This window comes from Athene cunicularia (genome assembly GCF_003259725.1).
Source record: "Athene cunicularia isolate RWA chromosome 5 unlocalized genomic scaffold, athCun1 chr5_part1, whole genome shotgun sequence".
Taxonomy (NCBI): domain Eukaryota; kingdom Metazoa; phylum Chordata; class Aves; order Strigiformes; family Strigidae; genus Athene; species Athene cunicularia.
In genome coordinates, this window is record NW_020799101.1 from 17965601 (window position 1) to 17981895 (window position 16295).

Sequence of the window (16295 nt, forward strand, 5' to 3'; positions counted from 1 at the left end):
GACCAAGACATGCATGTTTTTCTGAAATTATTATAAATAAAGGAAATAAAAATAGGGCAGCAGTGCTGTAACGGGCTGAGTAAAAGGCTGGGATTCAGACATTCTCAGATCCATCTACCTGTGCCTGAGCCAACGATTCAAGTCATTTTGGACCAGTGATTTTACCACTGACAGACTTCCTATGGAAATTGGATGACACAGAGACTGCAGTCACAAGTTGTATTATCTTTCCATACAAGACCCTCTTGAAGGTCTGGAGATCCAATAGCTGAGTGGAAATTTCGTCAGTAAGTCAGAGGTTTTCTGTACACATGGCCTTACTTTCCCTGTTAGTTTCTGTCTTGCTGTCTGTCTTTAGAGCCTTCTGTATTTTAACTAGTTAGGCATTTATCATGAAACTCCAAGACAAGGTATACATAGCTTTTCATGTCCAATTTAGTTCTAGCATTTGCAAGCACACTGTGGAAATCTGACATAATGCATGTGTGTTTTCTTTATTTTTTCTTTTTTTTTTTTTTTCCTTTTCCCAAAGTAGATAATATTGAAATATTTTGTCCTTTGCCCTGAAGGCACTCTGCCTGCCTTATGAAGCCAGGCAGCATGTGTTATGTCTGGAACTTTTGCATTTGATGTTTATTTGTGCTCTGCAGAATCTGCCAGAGCCTCGTTTGGTGACCGGAAATCAGAACTGCACAGCGTGTACCAATGGCCCCGCTATGACGTGTACAACCCCTTCTATTTGGAGCACCGGGTTTCGCCAGATCTGATGAGGCGCTTCCAAGCAAAATCAGATCATAGGAAATTATATGGATCAGGTGAGAAGGACAGCACTCTTACTGTTCTGTCTTTCTCCCTTTCCCAGGGTTTATAGATTAGACTAATGGCTTTTTGCTCTTGAGAAGATTACAGCAGTTCTCAAACTGGCCTGGATGCTACAGACACTTCATGGTTGGTGAATCAGTCTGTGGAGCCAGCTCTACTTGATTTCCAGCTGTGTTGTTACTTTCTGTCTTTTGAGGTCTTGCATGCATCATACAAAGGTATGGCAAAGCAAGCTAGCATAGCTGCTTTCAATCCAAACCAGGATGTAGTACTGGAGATTCCAGCTACCAGTAATAAGAGTGTTTGAGGGAGACGAAAGAAGGAAGTCGGCAGTGTGTTGAGTGGAGACATGCCTGAGGAGTATATATATGGAGAGAGGAATAAGCATCAAAAAACATTTGGGAGCAGATGATAATAACAGGTGCAAAATGGGGAGTGATGATCTATGCCTATGTTTTTGTAGTTTGCTTTCAAAGGTGCATAAATGTCCCCACTCCTCATTATGTAAATGTGTTTAAGAACAGGGAAGGGCTGTGAGATAGTAAATTTAGATACAAAGTGTTCGGCTACCTTGGTAAAAATTTTCTTCTGTGCTGTTCATTGGTATATGTATCCTATAATGAATGTTTAGTGTAAAGTAGATAACTAGCTTGCCGTGATTGCTAATTGAAATGCATTCAGAAAACTTACACACTCGAAGAAATGTACACACATCTATTGAATCAGAAGCTGGCAACAGTATGCATTTTTAAAGATGTTTTATTTAGAATGGTATAGCATGCTTATCTTACAGCTGCAGGAAATGTCTCCGTCTGTGTCCTGTTTTAAAAATAATTCTGAATCACCATAGAGACCACATGAAGAGACTACTCCATATATTTTTTTTTTTTTTTTTAAGAGAACAAAACACATGTAGAATTTTGCTGCCTTTAAGGCATATGGTTTTGCTAGGCTTTGTAAGTACCTCTGGTGGGAGCCAAACGGGTTTTATAAAACTGTCTTGAACATCTTCCCTTCAGTTCGTCATTTCTTTTTCCATTTTTCTTCAAGCTAAGTAAACACTTCAGTAGTTTTGTCTTAGTAAGCTTAAACACAAGAAAGGTCACTTTAGTGTGTCTAGAGTACAGTTCTAAAATGCCTCTTCCTCCAGAGTTTTTTGACAGCTGTTTCAAAAGCTAGATGATTCTTCTCATGCACATTGATAGACTATTTAAGCAAAACTCTAAGCCTATTTTGTTGCAGCAGGTGCTATGATACTTTACACGTGTGTGGGCTTGAGAACTACAGAATGTGTTTATTTGGAAGGTATGAAGTGAAATTCTTGAATTTTCATGTGAATACCCCTCTCTTCATCTTAGAAACAAAAACAAAACCAGCAACGAACTGAAAAATTGATTAATATTTTTCCAAAATTCTAGTTGTTACTGGTAAACAACATATGTTTATGGTTTATGCTTTTTTTATATTTTACAGACAGCTTTCTCAGTGTAAAAATTGTCTTTTTTTCCATTAAAAATATAATTTTTTGAAAGAGGCACCATCTCTTCCTCCACCACCTCCATGTTCTTTGAAAACTTTAACCAGCTTTACTAGAAACAGCATATCATTCTGTCTTTAAAGCATTTCAGTGGTTGGTAACCTATAGGCTCAAATGGATGTTTCCTAGTAGTTTGTGAAAGTCATGAGTGCTGAATATGGAATTTCCATAAACATCATCATTTTCAAACCAAGTAATGGGCTGGTCTCTCCTATTTACTCCCATTATATCAAACAAGATTTCTAGGCCTCTGTACTGGGTCTGGCTGAACTGGAATTGGTTTTCCCCTATAGCAGCCCTCACGGTGCTGTGGTTTAAGGTGGGAGCTGGCAGGGTGTTGGTAGCACCCTGGTGCTGTGGCTACTGCTGAGCAGTGCTTACACAGCACCAAGGCTCCTTCCGACATTTCCCCCCGTGGGACGGGGTGGGCAAGATCTTGAGAGGGGACACGGCCAGGACAGCTGGCCCGAACTGAGCCAAGGGCTATCCCAGACCATACGACTCTGCTCAGTGTAAAGCTGGGAGAAAGGGGGAAGGGGGGGGTCACCCTTGGTCCTCCGAGGCAACCACTCCGCGTATGGGAGCCCCGCTTCCTGAGAAGGCCCCACATCACCTCTTCATGGGAAGGAGATAAATCTGATTACTTTTTTTTTTGCTTCCGCGTGCAGACCTTTGCTTCACTTTGCTTATTTTAAGACTGTTTTTGTTTTACCAACAAGGGTGGTTTTGGTTTGGTTTGGTTTTCCCCTATCTTATTTTCTTTCCCCTCTTTGCCCTGTTGAGAAAAAAAGGGGAAGGGAGGGAAGTGATAGAGTGACTTGGTGGGTACCTGGCATTTAGCCAAAGTCAAACCACCACAGCCTCGTATGATATTATAATGCTATTTCTACACCAGACTCAGTCAACAACTCAGCCCTTTTGTATCATGCACAAGAGAGAATTTGGAGCTTATGCCAGACATACAGATCTTCATTAAATTTTATCTAAATTATGTTGTTACTTTTCCTGCCATGGGTTGTCAAAACTTTCTTCATCTTTTGTTCTCTTTTTCTTCTTTGGGAAAAAAAAATAATCTTTATTGTCACATCTCACAATAAACATAATTGGCTCTTTCTTTTGATAACAATAAAAGGGAAATAGATTTTTAGTATTAAGCTATGATCTGTAAACTCTAATGGAAGTCTTCTGAAATACCATAACAGAGCACTGCAATAAAAAGCAATTTATTGTATCAGAGAGTCTTAGAAGTTAAACCATACTGCTTTCATTCATTTCAGTATGGTACAGTTTTGAAGTTGGAAGGCTTTGAAATCCTCTTGAACATTACTTGAGTCAGCAAAGATTCCTGAAACAGTGGCATTAATTCAGCTCTCATTTTCTACTATTGTTGCATAATACGCATAGACAATGTGCTTTAGCTCTGTATTCCTTTGAGGTCAAAAGAAAACTGATAGGATCTACTTAACCACCTGCAACTACTGAGGGAACTACCCTTCTATAAAATGAAGATCTTTTTTTTGTGCCATAACAAGTACCTGTCTCTTAGAGTTAATACTTGCTTTGTTTGAGATCTAGTAGGGGTGCAGAGTATGGTGCTTTGGACTGTGTTCAGTAAAGCAAGGGAGATGAGGCCAAGTTTAGCAGGCAGCATGTTTCTGCCACTGGGATCTTTACAGGGGAAAAAGTTCAAAAAGGAGACCAGGCTAAACCCCGATTCTGGATGACTAGATTTAAAGACAAGGCTTTTGTGTTTTGCTAAAGCATCTACTAAAAAACCCTTTCTCTTGAGGCAATAACTTTGAGTCAGGCTCCCCATTCTACTGATGCTACCAATGTGACCAGTAAGTTTGAACTATATAAGAGATGGAATTGATCAAGGTATTTTGATGTCTTGTTCTCTCCATTTTGTCATTTCAGGTAAATGTTTTGGGAAAAGGAAGTAGGGAAAGGTGCTGATGTCCTAGGTTTCAATTCTACCATAGGTCTACTTAAATTTAAAAAATTTTTTTTTTTTTTTTAGCAGTGATGCTTACATGATTTGTATTGTTCTCCTTGTCGTTTTAGTTAGTGATTTAAGACCTAGTACTTTGCCTGGATCATTTGATGTAAGTCGTTCAATGTTTGATCTCAGAAGCCCACCTCATCGATTCATGAAGGTGAGTTCCCTTGTAACTTAGATTATACTGAAAACTCTTGATGTATCTGTTCCTGTTGCATTGTATTTTCAAAGTAAACACTGAAGGGCATTGTAGTATGCACTAGAAGGACTAGAGGGAAAAGTTTAGCATCTTGACCAGCTTCAAGAGGGTATTTCCTGGTGTCTCCTCTGACTACTGCCGTTCTGGCCCAACAGAGCTGTTGAGGAACCTGAGCAGGCTGTTAGGCAGGACAAGACAGACAAGAGGTTGTGGTTCAGCATCTTGTGATTTCTCCCATCAGTTGAAAAATGGAACATTAGAAGTTTCCATTGTTTAAAAAACCACTGCATTTTTCTTCAAATAATTGTCTTTTACATAGAGAAGTAGCATGTATATATCAGTGAGCAGAAAAAAATCTGTGCTGGCCATCTGTGTCCTGTATTAGCTCCTTGTGTCAAAGTAGTAATTCCATGCTGCTGAATCATGAGGTTAGTAGAAACTGCAAGAATTATTTGAAATTGGGTGTTGTTTTGTTTTCATCATGTCTTGTCTGATGGTAGAATCTTTCCTGCTTTTTGCATCTGTTGCTCTGAATGAAGTGACTTTTTTTTCCCCCTAGAGATATGATTCAGTCTCCAGTGTACCTAGCAGTACCTCTTCCAGGAAGGATTCACAAGGCAGTAACAGGAGTCTGGGTAATGTTTTGTCTGTTCACCTTGTAATGAAGTATTTCCCTTGCACTTGGAACATTAAGCTGTCTAAGATGTCACCACTGTTGGTGACTTTTTTTTTTTTTGAGATTAATCTGATTAGCAAGTCAGTTTGGAGATTACTTTGCAGTTTGAAATTAAGAGTTTTGGACTTACCTTCCTGTTGTCAGAAGACGGAGCAGGTGAGCCTTTCAGGAGTTCTCATGCTTTTGAAAAGTTCATTCCTGTATTTACTACCCCAGTGGACTAAGAAATGACAGATGTTCTGTTAGAATAGAATGTGGCACCTTGGCCATAGCTCTAGTCCTTTTTCATGTATTGGTGTTTTTCTGTGGGAAGTACCTGGAGTGCCATACCCATATGACACTGAGAATTTGACAGGCAAGAATATTGCATGCAAACCTCGTCTCCTTATTTATGACAGAATGCTGAAGAAATGGAGATACTGCAAAATAAACACTCAAAAGCTAATCAAATCCCTACAAAAGTCACCCTGCTGGAAATCAGAATTTCATGTAGTCTCCTCAAAAAGAAGACCTAGTTTCAGTCATGACAGAGAAACGCTGAATACTAAATGGGTATTCTGACTTGGAGAAAAGAATAATAATAAAACGTTTACTAGGCTGGAATTGAAGTCTGAGAAAGATAAAAAGCAGGCCAATTTATAAACTTAACAGTGGAAGTGATTAAGGGAAATGATAGATCATAAATATGTTCATGTCTCAAGCACATGCTTTTTTTTCCTTCTGTAAGTTGTTTGAGTACAATACAAGTTGTTAAATGCAATAGAGATAATTGAGGTAAATGTGAAGGCTTTTGGCTATGCAGAAAGTCAGGCCACAGGACTTCATGGATATTTTGTCCTTAAAATGTAGGTGTTAAGATATTTGAAAGTTATTTTGAGAGTTTTCAAAGATAGGCAGTCCACCTACTAATCAGTCCCTTTATTCTTGGAATGAACTTTTAAGATGTTGTTAAAAACACTAATTGGCTTTCTTCCATAGATACTATTACATTATCAGGTGATGAACGAGACTTTGGAAGACTGAATGTGAAGCTGTGTTATGTTTCTTCTGTAGAACAGATTTGGATCACGGTTTTACATGTAAGCAAATATAAATAACTTGATTATTATTTACTCAAATAGCTATTTTACTATACTTAGTGTTAATTCTCATTAAATTTGGCTCTCTTACTTTAAGGCATACTTTTACAAGAGAAAGAAAATTACTTCCAAGTATTAATAAATTTCAGTCAAATATAGTACTGGGCTTCATTCAAAGTATCTTCCTCTCTTTTTTTTTTTTTTTTTTTCCCCGTTGCAATCTCTGTTCCGCTGCAGTAAAATAGTAAAAAGTGGTATATAACTCTTTGTTACTCTACATATGTTCTAATTGTGGAATGAGGAACTGTTCAGCATAAATAAGAAAGCTGAGCTGGTCATAGGCTGGTCCTGCTGTAGAAATTTTCCTGTGGAAATTTGGAGGCAGCAAATTGGAGCAACTTTGAAGGAAGCACTTAACTGACTTTAAATATAACAATTCCTTCAGGGCAGAACCATAATAGCACTTTGAGGACATGTAGCTTCTTGTGACTTTTTCGTTAGCTAATGTGATACTGTTATGCTGGCTGTTTTGTGTACTTCCAGGAGCTGTGAGTAATTTGTAGGCAATAGAACTCTGAGTAGTCAGAAACCTCATAATTGCATCAGGCGATAAATACTACATAAGGGATTTCATGATTTATCTGTTGTCAAATTGCCGTATAGTGAAATCATTAAGGTCTACTGAATAACTTTTTACCCTCTGATTGTGAAAATTAATTATTAAATGATCTGAAGTGACACCGTCGTTACACTGGCTTTGATTTATATTCAGTATTACGGGAGTTATGCATAATTCTAGAACAGTGTAAAAGTAGAGGGAAGATCAGAGTTTTACATTGTATAAACTGACTGTGTTTTCAATGTTGCAGTGCAAAGACCTGAGCTGGCCTTCTAGCTGTGGAGCAAATCCTCGTATCTGTGTCAAGGGAATTCTCACACTGCCCAAACCAGTGCATTTCAGATCTTCTGCCAAGGAGGGGTGCAATGTAAGTAGAGGCAGGGAAAACACCAATAAATCTGCCCCCCCACCCCCCAAAGAAAGAAAAATTAAATGTAAATGGATTTTTAAAATGAACAAACATCTACTCCTATACCACATTTGCTGTGATAGTTGCCTAGGTTCAGGTTACTTCGCCCCCACCCCCAACTTCTTAAAATTGTATCAGAATTCTTGTTCCACTTCCTCCCCATTCCTCCTTGCTTGCGTTGTGCTGCCACCCTCCTCCTCTCCCAGGTCTGCAGGACAGATAGGCTCATAGGGGACTGAACCATGAGCTGCTGGCCTTGGCAACTCAGTGGTGGGGGACTGAAGGAAGACTGGGCATACCTGTAGGTGCACATTCACTCCAGGGAAGGTGGATGACGTACTGCCTCTCACTAGCACAGGAGACAAGGTTCACACTTCCTCTCTACAGAAAACACTAAGAATTGGTTGCATGGGACAAGACTCCTGATAGTAGCAGTAAAGGAATATTAAGGGGGTGAAAGGTAAAGCGACGTAAACCTCCCATGCTGTGAGTCAAAGGTGAAATAAAATAAAATTAGCGGGAGAGACTGAAGCGAAAAGCCACAGAAGAATTTGCTATGACAGTGTGCATGTGCTGTTGTAAAGCTCCAGAAGAGACGGCCTCAACTTGTTATGGTAGTGAAAAATAATCCAGAACTTTGTCCCTGTCAGGGTGTGACAGTGAGATGGTGAGTCTGTGGGGGCTTATCACTGTAAAAGCACAGTTTTCCATAGCAAGCTAAAATGGTAGCGGTGAGCAGTGTCTATAGGACCAGGAAGCCTTGGTTTCTAGGTATCAGGCTCGGTGCAACTCTCTTACAATGGCGATGTTACTCGTCTGTTTTTCTTTCTAGGACATTGAATTTATGGAAACTTTTGTATTTGCTATTAAACTGCAAAGCCTGCAGGCTGTCAGATTGGTATTTAAAATCCAGACACAGACACCCAGGAAAAAAACAATTGGAGAGTGCTTCTTGGCGCTGCGGGAGCTCAGCTCAGAGGAGTCAAGTCATTGGCTGGATATATCTCCTCCTTCCAAAGCACCTGTAAGTGCCAATACTGCAAAAGTATGCTGTTATATCACTTAGAAAGAGTTGTTGGAAATGAAAGTAAAATAATTCAGTACTAATTCAATGTTAAAAACAAACAGGGGTTTTCTTTTTTTCCTTTTTTTTTTTTTTTCTTCCACTTGGGGAAATGCATTTTGATGGTGAAAAAAATGCAGACTTTTGAACTCTGCACATAGCTGTTCTGGTCATAAACTGCAGCTGTTTCTGGGAAAAGAGCTAGGAGCAAGCTCCTCCACACCATGGCCCACAGCTTGAGGGAGGACATTCTGGGGAGATGTTCAGCAAAGGACACTGGTTAATTGCCTTTTCCAACCAAAAAAAGCATCAGAAGATCCTTAGGACTCACAGCAAGAGCTCAGAGCAAATGGAATCTGCTTTTGTTATGGAAGAAAAGTGCTAAGATCTTCAGTGGCTTGAAACTGCAGAGACAGCTATATATTTAATATTCAGATTGCATGCTGTGAAGTAATAATTCAGACAGTTCATTTCCATTAGTGTAATAAGAAGCAGGTGGTTTTCACAGTGGGATTTCCTTTCCCCCTACCCTGACTTTGTTTGTTTCCTTTACAGATTGTGTCTAGACGTTTGTATTTTCAACAAATTAAACTTGTATTAGCAATTCAAAAGCAAATTTTATCTGTGTGTCTGAGTAGTATGATACTCCTGATTTCTAATATAAGTTACACTTGACATTTTTTAGTTCTAATAAGAATAACCATATTGCTTCAAAAGCAGTAAGATTAAGTGAAAGAGGAAGCTGTTTTAGAAACTGCTTCACCCCTGAATCATCTCATAGTTTCTCTCTCTGTGTTGGCTTTCCTCACCATTATATCCAAGAGCTCTCCAGACACTGCTGGAATTCATCCCTGTATTCCCCTGTGAGGCAGCAAACTACCCTACTTGCCAATAGAGAGCCAAAGCTCAGAGTGTAGCTTCATCTCAGGGTTACACAGAAATTTTGTTACTGAGCTGCAAAGGGAATTTGGGTCACTTCGATGAACTGGTCTGACTTCTCTTTATCTGACCTGTTGCTATCTTGCTTGGTTCATTTTGCTTCACTGAATTGCATTAAAACTTGAAGAGGAACCAGGACTAGTAAAGTCTTTTTAAATGGAGGCTGTCAGGAAGGCTGGATCTCTGCTGGCCTTCTTCAGCTGTTCTTACAGTGTTCAGAGTACGTTAGCATCTGACAGAAAACTAATAAGGATGCCTCAATGCAACTTTGCCACTAGCAAAAATTCTAAAAAAATTCCAGACTGGAGATCTCAGTACATTCAGAGTGTGTGTGGTTGTGTGTGTTTAGGCATGTAACACCCAAGTACTTCCATAACATAGGAAACTCCACAGCCTGCAGTCACCCTGAACATTCATGACATTAAGCAACAGGGCCTTGTATCTATGCAAAGCATTGCAAAATTCACAAGTGTGAGGAGAACTCCAAAGGTTTTTGTGTTAGTGGAGCATACCTGGTCTGTCACTTCCACACACAGGTTTAGTAGAGCTACAGCTGCATGCCCAGTTTTTCTTGTGTCTGCTTTTACCATTGAGGAATCTAGGTGAAAACTGAGGAGTCGTTTATTTGTCCATCATCTCTGGCTGCAGCCCACAAGGGCCCTGTGTGCGCTGTACATAAGCAGGCAGTCAGTGGAGCACATGTACTGCAGTATGACAAGTGCAAGATGCACTTACTGTGAATCTGCAGGCTGTGTATGCAACACATGCTTATATTTCTGTCCAGGAAATCCCAGATAGAAATGTGGGAGCCCAACATATGACAGAATTCCTGTGTTTCCTGAGTTTATAAGCAACTTAATCCAGATGTTATAGCAACATTCTTCTGCTTGTAGGTGTGCCGTGCAGAACTTCAAATAGGAACTTGTTTTCAAGCAATAAACAGGAGGATTCAGTTACAGATTCTTGAAGCACAAAACCTTCCAGTTTCATCTACACCACTGTCTTCAAGTAAGTTAATCAGCTGTCTTATGCCTCCTGTCTAAAAGCATTTATAACAGGTAAATTATTGCTCAAATGGGTTGGCAATTCATAACATTCCTTACAAACCTCAGAATATTGTGCAGTAGATTTCCATTGGCAAGGCTTGTTTCCACAGATGTCTTACTTGATTACTTTTTGTTTGGTTTGAAGCTATGTGTTTATGTATTTTGGAAGATTTTTATCCCAGTATTAATCCTGACATATAAGAGCATTAGCTTGCACTTGCTGTTTGGATACTGTGTTAATCAGTTCAATATTATTGAACATGGTCTGTTTGTGTGACTAGTCAGGAAAGCTATTGTACAGTTCTTTTGGCCAGACTTTTGGGAAATTACTGCAATCTGAACCATACATGTGGATCTTGTCTGTTCCTTTTTGGGTGTGTTTGTGAGTAACCCTTGGTGTGCTATGCCTTTTTCCCTCCGTTTTGTGCTAGATTTCTTTGTGAAAGTTGGAATGTTCAGTACAGAAGGGATCATCTATAAGAAGAAGACTCGTCTTCTGAAGTCGATTAATGGCCAAGTAAAATGGGGAGAAATGATGATTTTTCCAGTTAGCCAAGCTGAACAAGGAATTAGCTTTCTCATCAAGCTCTACAGCAGAAGCTCAGTGAGAAGAAAACACTTCCTAGGACAGGTTGGTTTCTGCTAATTGGCATGTTATTCTTTACTTAAAATCCAGTTCCACAGGTTTCTTGGTATGAGTTTTAAAATACTTTAAGGTGGCATATAGCAAAATAGTAAATTCTAATAAACTCTTCTGGACGTAACCCAAGAAAGAACAGTAGTGCACTCTTAAATATTCATAAACATCAGAATGGGAGTTGACATTTGATTTTTCTTTTCAAAACAAATCCTTAAGTCTTTTTTGTGTGGATTATTACTATGTGAAAGATTCCTTCCTACAGAGAGACATACGATCTCCTCCTTGCCTCTGGGCTTTCCAAAGAAAACAAACATAGCACTCACAGAGCTCCACAACCTACAATGTACTGTACAGAAGAGGAGTGTGCTGGCTTACCATACCAATACACTTACAAACAGGTGTATGTAAAAGGAAGTATCAACAGCTACAATATCAGACTGCCTTCCTGGGTAAAACAATGGCAAAATCGCACATGATTCTAAATATGTATGTTCAAGTGTTAACATAGATGATAAAATACAAAATTATTGTTTAGTTGAATGCTCTTCTTTCCTCTCTCTCCTTTTTTTTTTTAAACAGCTGGAACTTCAGTAGTATCTCTTTAAAGGCATTTGTATGATCATATTTATTTAAACACAGTAAAGCTTGGTAGTCTGGTCTCCTTTTATTCTCTCTGTCCTCCTGTCCTCTTCCCCTGTTTGTTCTAATTTCCCATCATTCTGTCTCTTCTTTCTCTCCTTTTCTTCTTGGTGTAGTGAGCCACAGCTGTTCTTAATGCTTTGTGCTTTTGCTGACCCAGCTAGATTTAGTAGCAGAATTTTAATATATGCATAAATGAGTAACGCAGGATTGATATTGAGACACCAACTGTAATGTCTCTTGTCAGGTGAAGAACTGTGCTATCCTTAAGTACAGAAAATATTACTGTCCCATTCTGGTGATGTTTCTTGTGTCTGCTGAAGACGTGCAGTTATAGGAGATGCCGATGTGCTATAGAAATGATGTGCCAGCAAGAGCTATGTGAAGTTCCTCCATTTTATGGAGCCTCATGTCACACATGTTCCATCTTTCAGTGATTCCTGTTGGTTGGATTTGGAATACAAAAAGAAAAAAAAGTTCCTTTTAGCTGTGCTACCTTGGGGTGAAAATAACTGGGTATGATTTTGCAGTCACTTAACAATATATGAGGTCATCTCAATCTGACGAGTTACATTTAATCATGGATCTTATTTTTAGGGGGAGGAAATGAGCTACTTATCCTCAGAGGTTATGTGGAAAAGGTTGTTTCAGCTCATGCAGGCAGACATTGCCACATAACACATGAAGACATAAAATATGGCTCAGGGAAAAATGTACTTTGAGCAATTGGCTGGGTAGCTGGAAAAAGATGAATATAGCTGGATCTATTAACTTTATTCTTCAGAGAATGATGTTTAATTGGATGCTGTTCTAAGCAGACAATACTTAGATTAGGCTGCTTTTACAGGCATGTCTTTAATCATGAGCAATATGCATATTGAATCTCTGTGGATGAAACATCAGCTGTCTGTGGCATTCTGGAAGACATTATTCTCACTTATTGAGGACTCACGCCTCAGCAGTGTAGGCTAAATGTACTTTATGGTGAAGGTTTCTCAGAAGTCTTAAAAGGACTCATTCTTGGAAGACTTGAGGAAATAGAGTCTTGTAAATAAAGATACCTACTTACATAAGCAGAATTCTTTTGGCAATGGGGGCTGGTGATAATGTTCCAGGGGAAAACTTCCTACTTGTACCTCATTTCCTCATTTAATGGCCACTATACCTTACTTGAACACCAAGAAGAATCGGACTCTTACTGCATGACTATGTGTGGTATAGGCATGTTAGTAACCTCTGTGGAATGCAGGTTTGGCCTTGTCTCTTGGCGTGAGCAATTTTAAATGCTTATGAAAATGCTGGACAGCTAGCTCAGGATGCCAAATGGCTTGCAGCCAACTGGAGTTCAAGTGCATAGAGCCATCACTGGCCCTGATGAGCTCTTGACCCCAGTATGTGCATTTGAATGGAGCAGGAAATGCTTGACTTAAAAACATCTTATTAAGTAGAGAAACATTAGTATGTAGTGCATTCTCTAAACTATTTTAGAGGTTAAATTTAAACCCAGACTCCCTGTGTTCCCGGCTGAAAGCCAAAATACGTTAGTCCTAATAGAACTGTATTTGTTGGTGTTATGTTTTGGTCACAGTCTACACGTTGTATCTTATTCTACACTTCCATGGCATTTATTTGGAACTAATAAAGGCTGGCCCTCTGTGTTGTATCAGGTAAACTCAATTTTATTTTTCTTTTTCTTTCTTACTGCAGATCTGGTTAAGTTCTGATAGCAGTAACAGTGAAGCAGTAGAGCAGTGGAAAGATACTATTGCCAACCCTGAAAAAGTTGTTGTTAAATGGTACAGCATTGGTCCATCTTGAAGACTGGAGATGAAACTCGGGACTGATTTTTCTACAAAGATAGTCGTATGCCGTTTAAAATAGTATAAATAAAAAGAAAAATATGGTCTACACAAGTTCATCAGAAGTTCTACACTGCATCACACCTCCATGGTAATGGAAAATTCAGTTTCAGCAAGAGAAATACTGGCTAAAAATTATTAAGAAAAAGACGTAAGAACTGGGCAAAGTGCTCATTTGCTTTTAAAAAATCCACCTTGAAAAATGTATTTTTACCCCTTTCAGGATCCATAATAGCAGAGAAATCCAATCTAGGAGAGAAGCAGCTCGAATCAGGATTTTCTTCACTAGTCACTGACATCATCCTCATCTGCAATCTCGTCTTTGGCAGACTCCAAAGTCCATGAGAATAAGTTGGTCTGTGGCCTGATCCTAGGCACCTCTGAGCCTCTGGGGTTACACCGGGGTTACACCATTTATCAGAGGAACGTGTGCCTGAGCAAGTGGGAAAGCAGTGGCAGTAGGAGAAGGCATAAGGGGAATGATGCAATAGGCAGTAGCCAAAGGCTTTTCTAATCTCCATCTTTGAAGATAGAGATGTTCAGTACCCTGATGTGCCTGTAGCTTGGGTTTTCCCCCATCCTTCTCTCTAAATGAAAGGGCTGAAATAGAATGGTTTCTCTGACTAACTGTGATCTTCACAAGTGGGGTCCTCCAGACTTGCTCTGTTTGGGTGAATTCTTCTTGGAATCAGTAGAATAACACGAAGAGGCAACAGCCCTGCCTAGGATCAGAGCTGATATTTTTAGATAAACTACTTTCTTAAAAAGAATTCTTATATGTAAACCACATACTATCTAATCAACAATGTTCTAGCATTTGCTTACATTGCTAAAAACCAGACTAACATGTATGAAGGAGTAAGCAAATATTTACTGATATAAGTGCTTTTTGATGTTAATTAAAATGCAGCACAGTAAGGGACTCAGACTTTGTTTAAAAGATGGGCTACTACTGCAGAAGTATTTGTTACGTGTCTAGGATACTGAAAAATTATGTGTGGGAGTATATTTTTCTTGTTTATAGCAAGAAAAAATTACCATATTTTTATGGCAAATTACATTTTTCCTACAAAATCCTACGATTATTTTTCTATTAGTCCCCATATTTTCAGGGGTTTATTCACAGTTATTTTTAAGGTGAGAAAATGCCATGTATATAATTGATAATATATACATCTAAAAGCACAGACCTCTTTGCACTACTTTACTGGATTTTAAAAATATACATACTCCATTAAATCCACTGCTTTTGTTTTTTGTTTTCAGTCTGGACTGTACAAATATGTATGTTCATATAGGTGCTGAATAGTTGTATCTTTTTTATAACTTGTATCCCATTCAAACATCTGACAAAAATTATAGTGGCAGTGAGAGCACTTGCTGCTGGAAGGCAAAGGAACAGTGGAGAGCAGAGAAAACACTGTTACAGGAAAGCATGTTGGATTTAAGCAGAGAGCTCAGAGCATCTTTATTTTAACTTTTTTGACTTTGAGAGTCAAGAAAAAATGGAATATCTTTTTTTTTTTTAAACAGCTGATAATTGAAGCTTTTAGAACTTCAGTGATCCAGATTGTTGTTGAAATTTAGTATTTTGAAAATGGGCAAACAAAAGGATTTTCTTAGGCTCTTACACGTTCTGCTTGTTGACCAGTTTTTATAAACGAACTGAAAACGTTTTTGCATCTCAGAGAACAAACATCAGTTCTAGCTCTTACTGACACTCTGTGCAAAGCTTCCAGTAGGCCCAGAGGATCTTGACTGACAGTGTTAATTCCCAGCCAGTTCCTACACTTGGGATGAGCCTGGCCTGTTGGGTAAAATGAGAAAAGGAACTGGATCAAGCTGATATTCTTGGAGTACCTTTACTTGAATGCATGGATCTTTTTTATACATTGTGGCTGAACCACAGTAACAAAAGTGCAAGCTAACATTTCTTTATACAGAATCCTGCTCAATTTGAAAAAGAGGACAGGGAATATCCCGGTGTTTTGGAGGCTTCGATTACCATGGCAGTGGTTCTACAGATACTGTGTAAAATGGACTTTTAGGGCTGTCTTAGGACACATAGCCTTTTAAAGGCCTAACTAGTAATGTCTTCTTTTTCCTATGTTAATATTTAATCTATGTGTTTATAATAAAAGTTATGAACAGAAAATACTTTTTTTTTTCCCCCCATTGTTTATACCAGTGTTGACCAGCATCTCAAAATGAATATCAAGTCCTACCTTTTTCTCTGAGAAAATTCCAACTAAGGAACTATATTTCATGTAGTGTTACATGTAGGGGAGTTGGCTGCTAACACACTGAAGAGATATATGCAGCCTCTCTTTGCAAGGTGCACACAGGCACTAGAGTGCTCTGGAGAACATACTCTGGGGCACTGCTTCATCCTGTGCTCATTCTGGGGCTTTGGGGTTTTCTGCGTTTGTCTGTGCATTCAGGTAAGAATTCAATGAATTCTTAATCACTGGCTCAAGACACTGTGCGCTTTTTTTTTTTTTTTTTTCTTCTACTAAATTGGATCATTTAAGTTGCTTGTTGCCCAGATTTGTTCCTCAATTTGTCCAGAACGCTACAGTGCTATTGAGGAAACCGTATTTCAGGTTTAGAAAGCAGAAAGACCTTTATTGGTCTCGCCACAAAAAATTTGTCTCTGCTGACTCAATGCACACAACATTACTGAGAGCATGGCAGTAGAGCATTGGGATGTCCATCTCTACACATGCTCCGGCTTTGTTGTATGTAGCGAGGTAGGGAGGGAAACAGGCA

General features: G+C 39.0%; 1 protein-coding gene across 3 annotated transcripts in view; it reads left to right on the forward strand.

The window, feature by feature from the left end:
- The window catches only part of TC2N (tandem C2 domains, nuclear), a 31261-nt gene extending 16580 nt beyond the window's left edge, over positions 1–14681 (forward strand). For all 3 annotated transcript variants that reach the window (XM_026850021.1, XM_026850023.1, XM_026850022.1), the window contains exons 4-12: positions 651–815; positions 4424–4515; positions 5117–5192; positions 6212–6312; positions 7182–7298; positions 8173–8364; positions 10236–10350; positions 10820–11019; positions 13375–14681. In XM_026850021.1, coding sequence (XP_026705822.1) covers positions 651–815; positions 4424–4515; positions 5117–5192; positions 6212–6312; positions 7182–7298; positions 8173–8364; positions 10236–10350; positions 10820–11019; positions 13375–13485 — 1169 coding nt within the window. In that variant the 3' untranslated portion in view covers positions 13486–14681. The remainder of the gene's footprint in view (positions 1–650; positions 816–4423; positions 4516–5116; positions 5193–6211; positions 6313–7181; positions 7299–8172; positions 8365–10235; positions 10351–10819; positions 11020–13374) is intronic.
- Positions 14682–16295: the final 1614 nt, after the last annotated feature.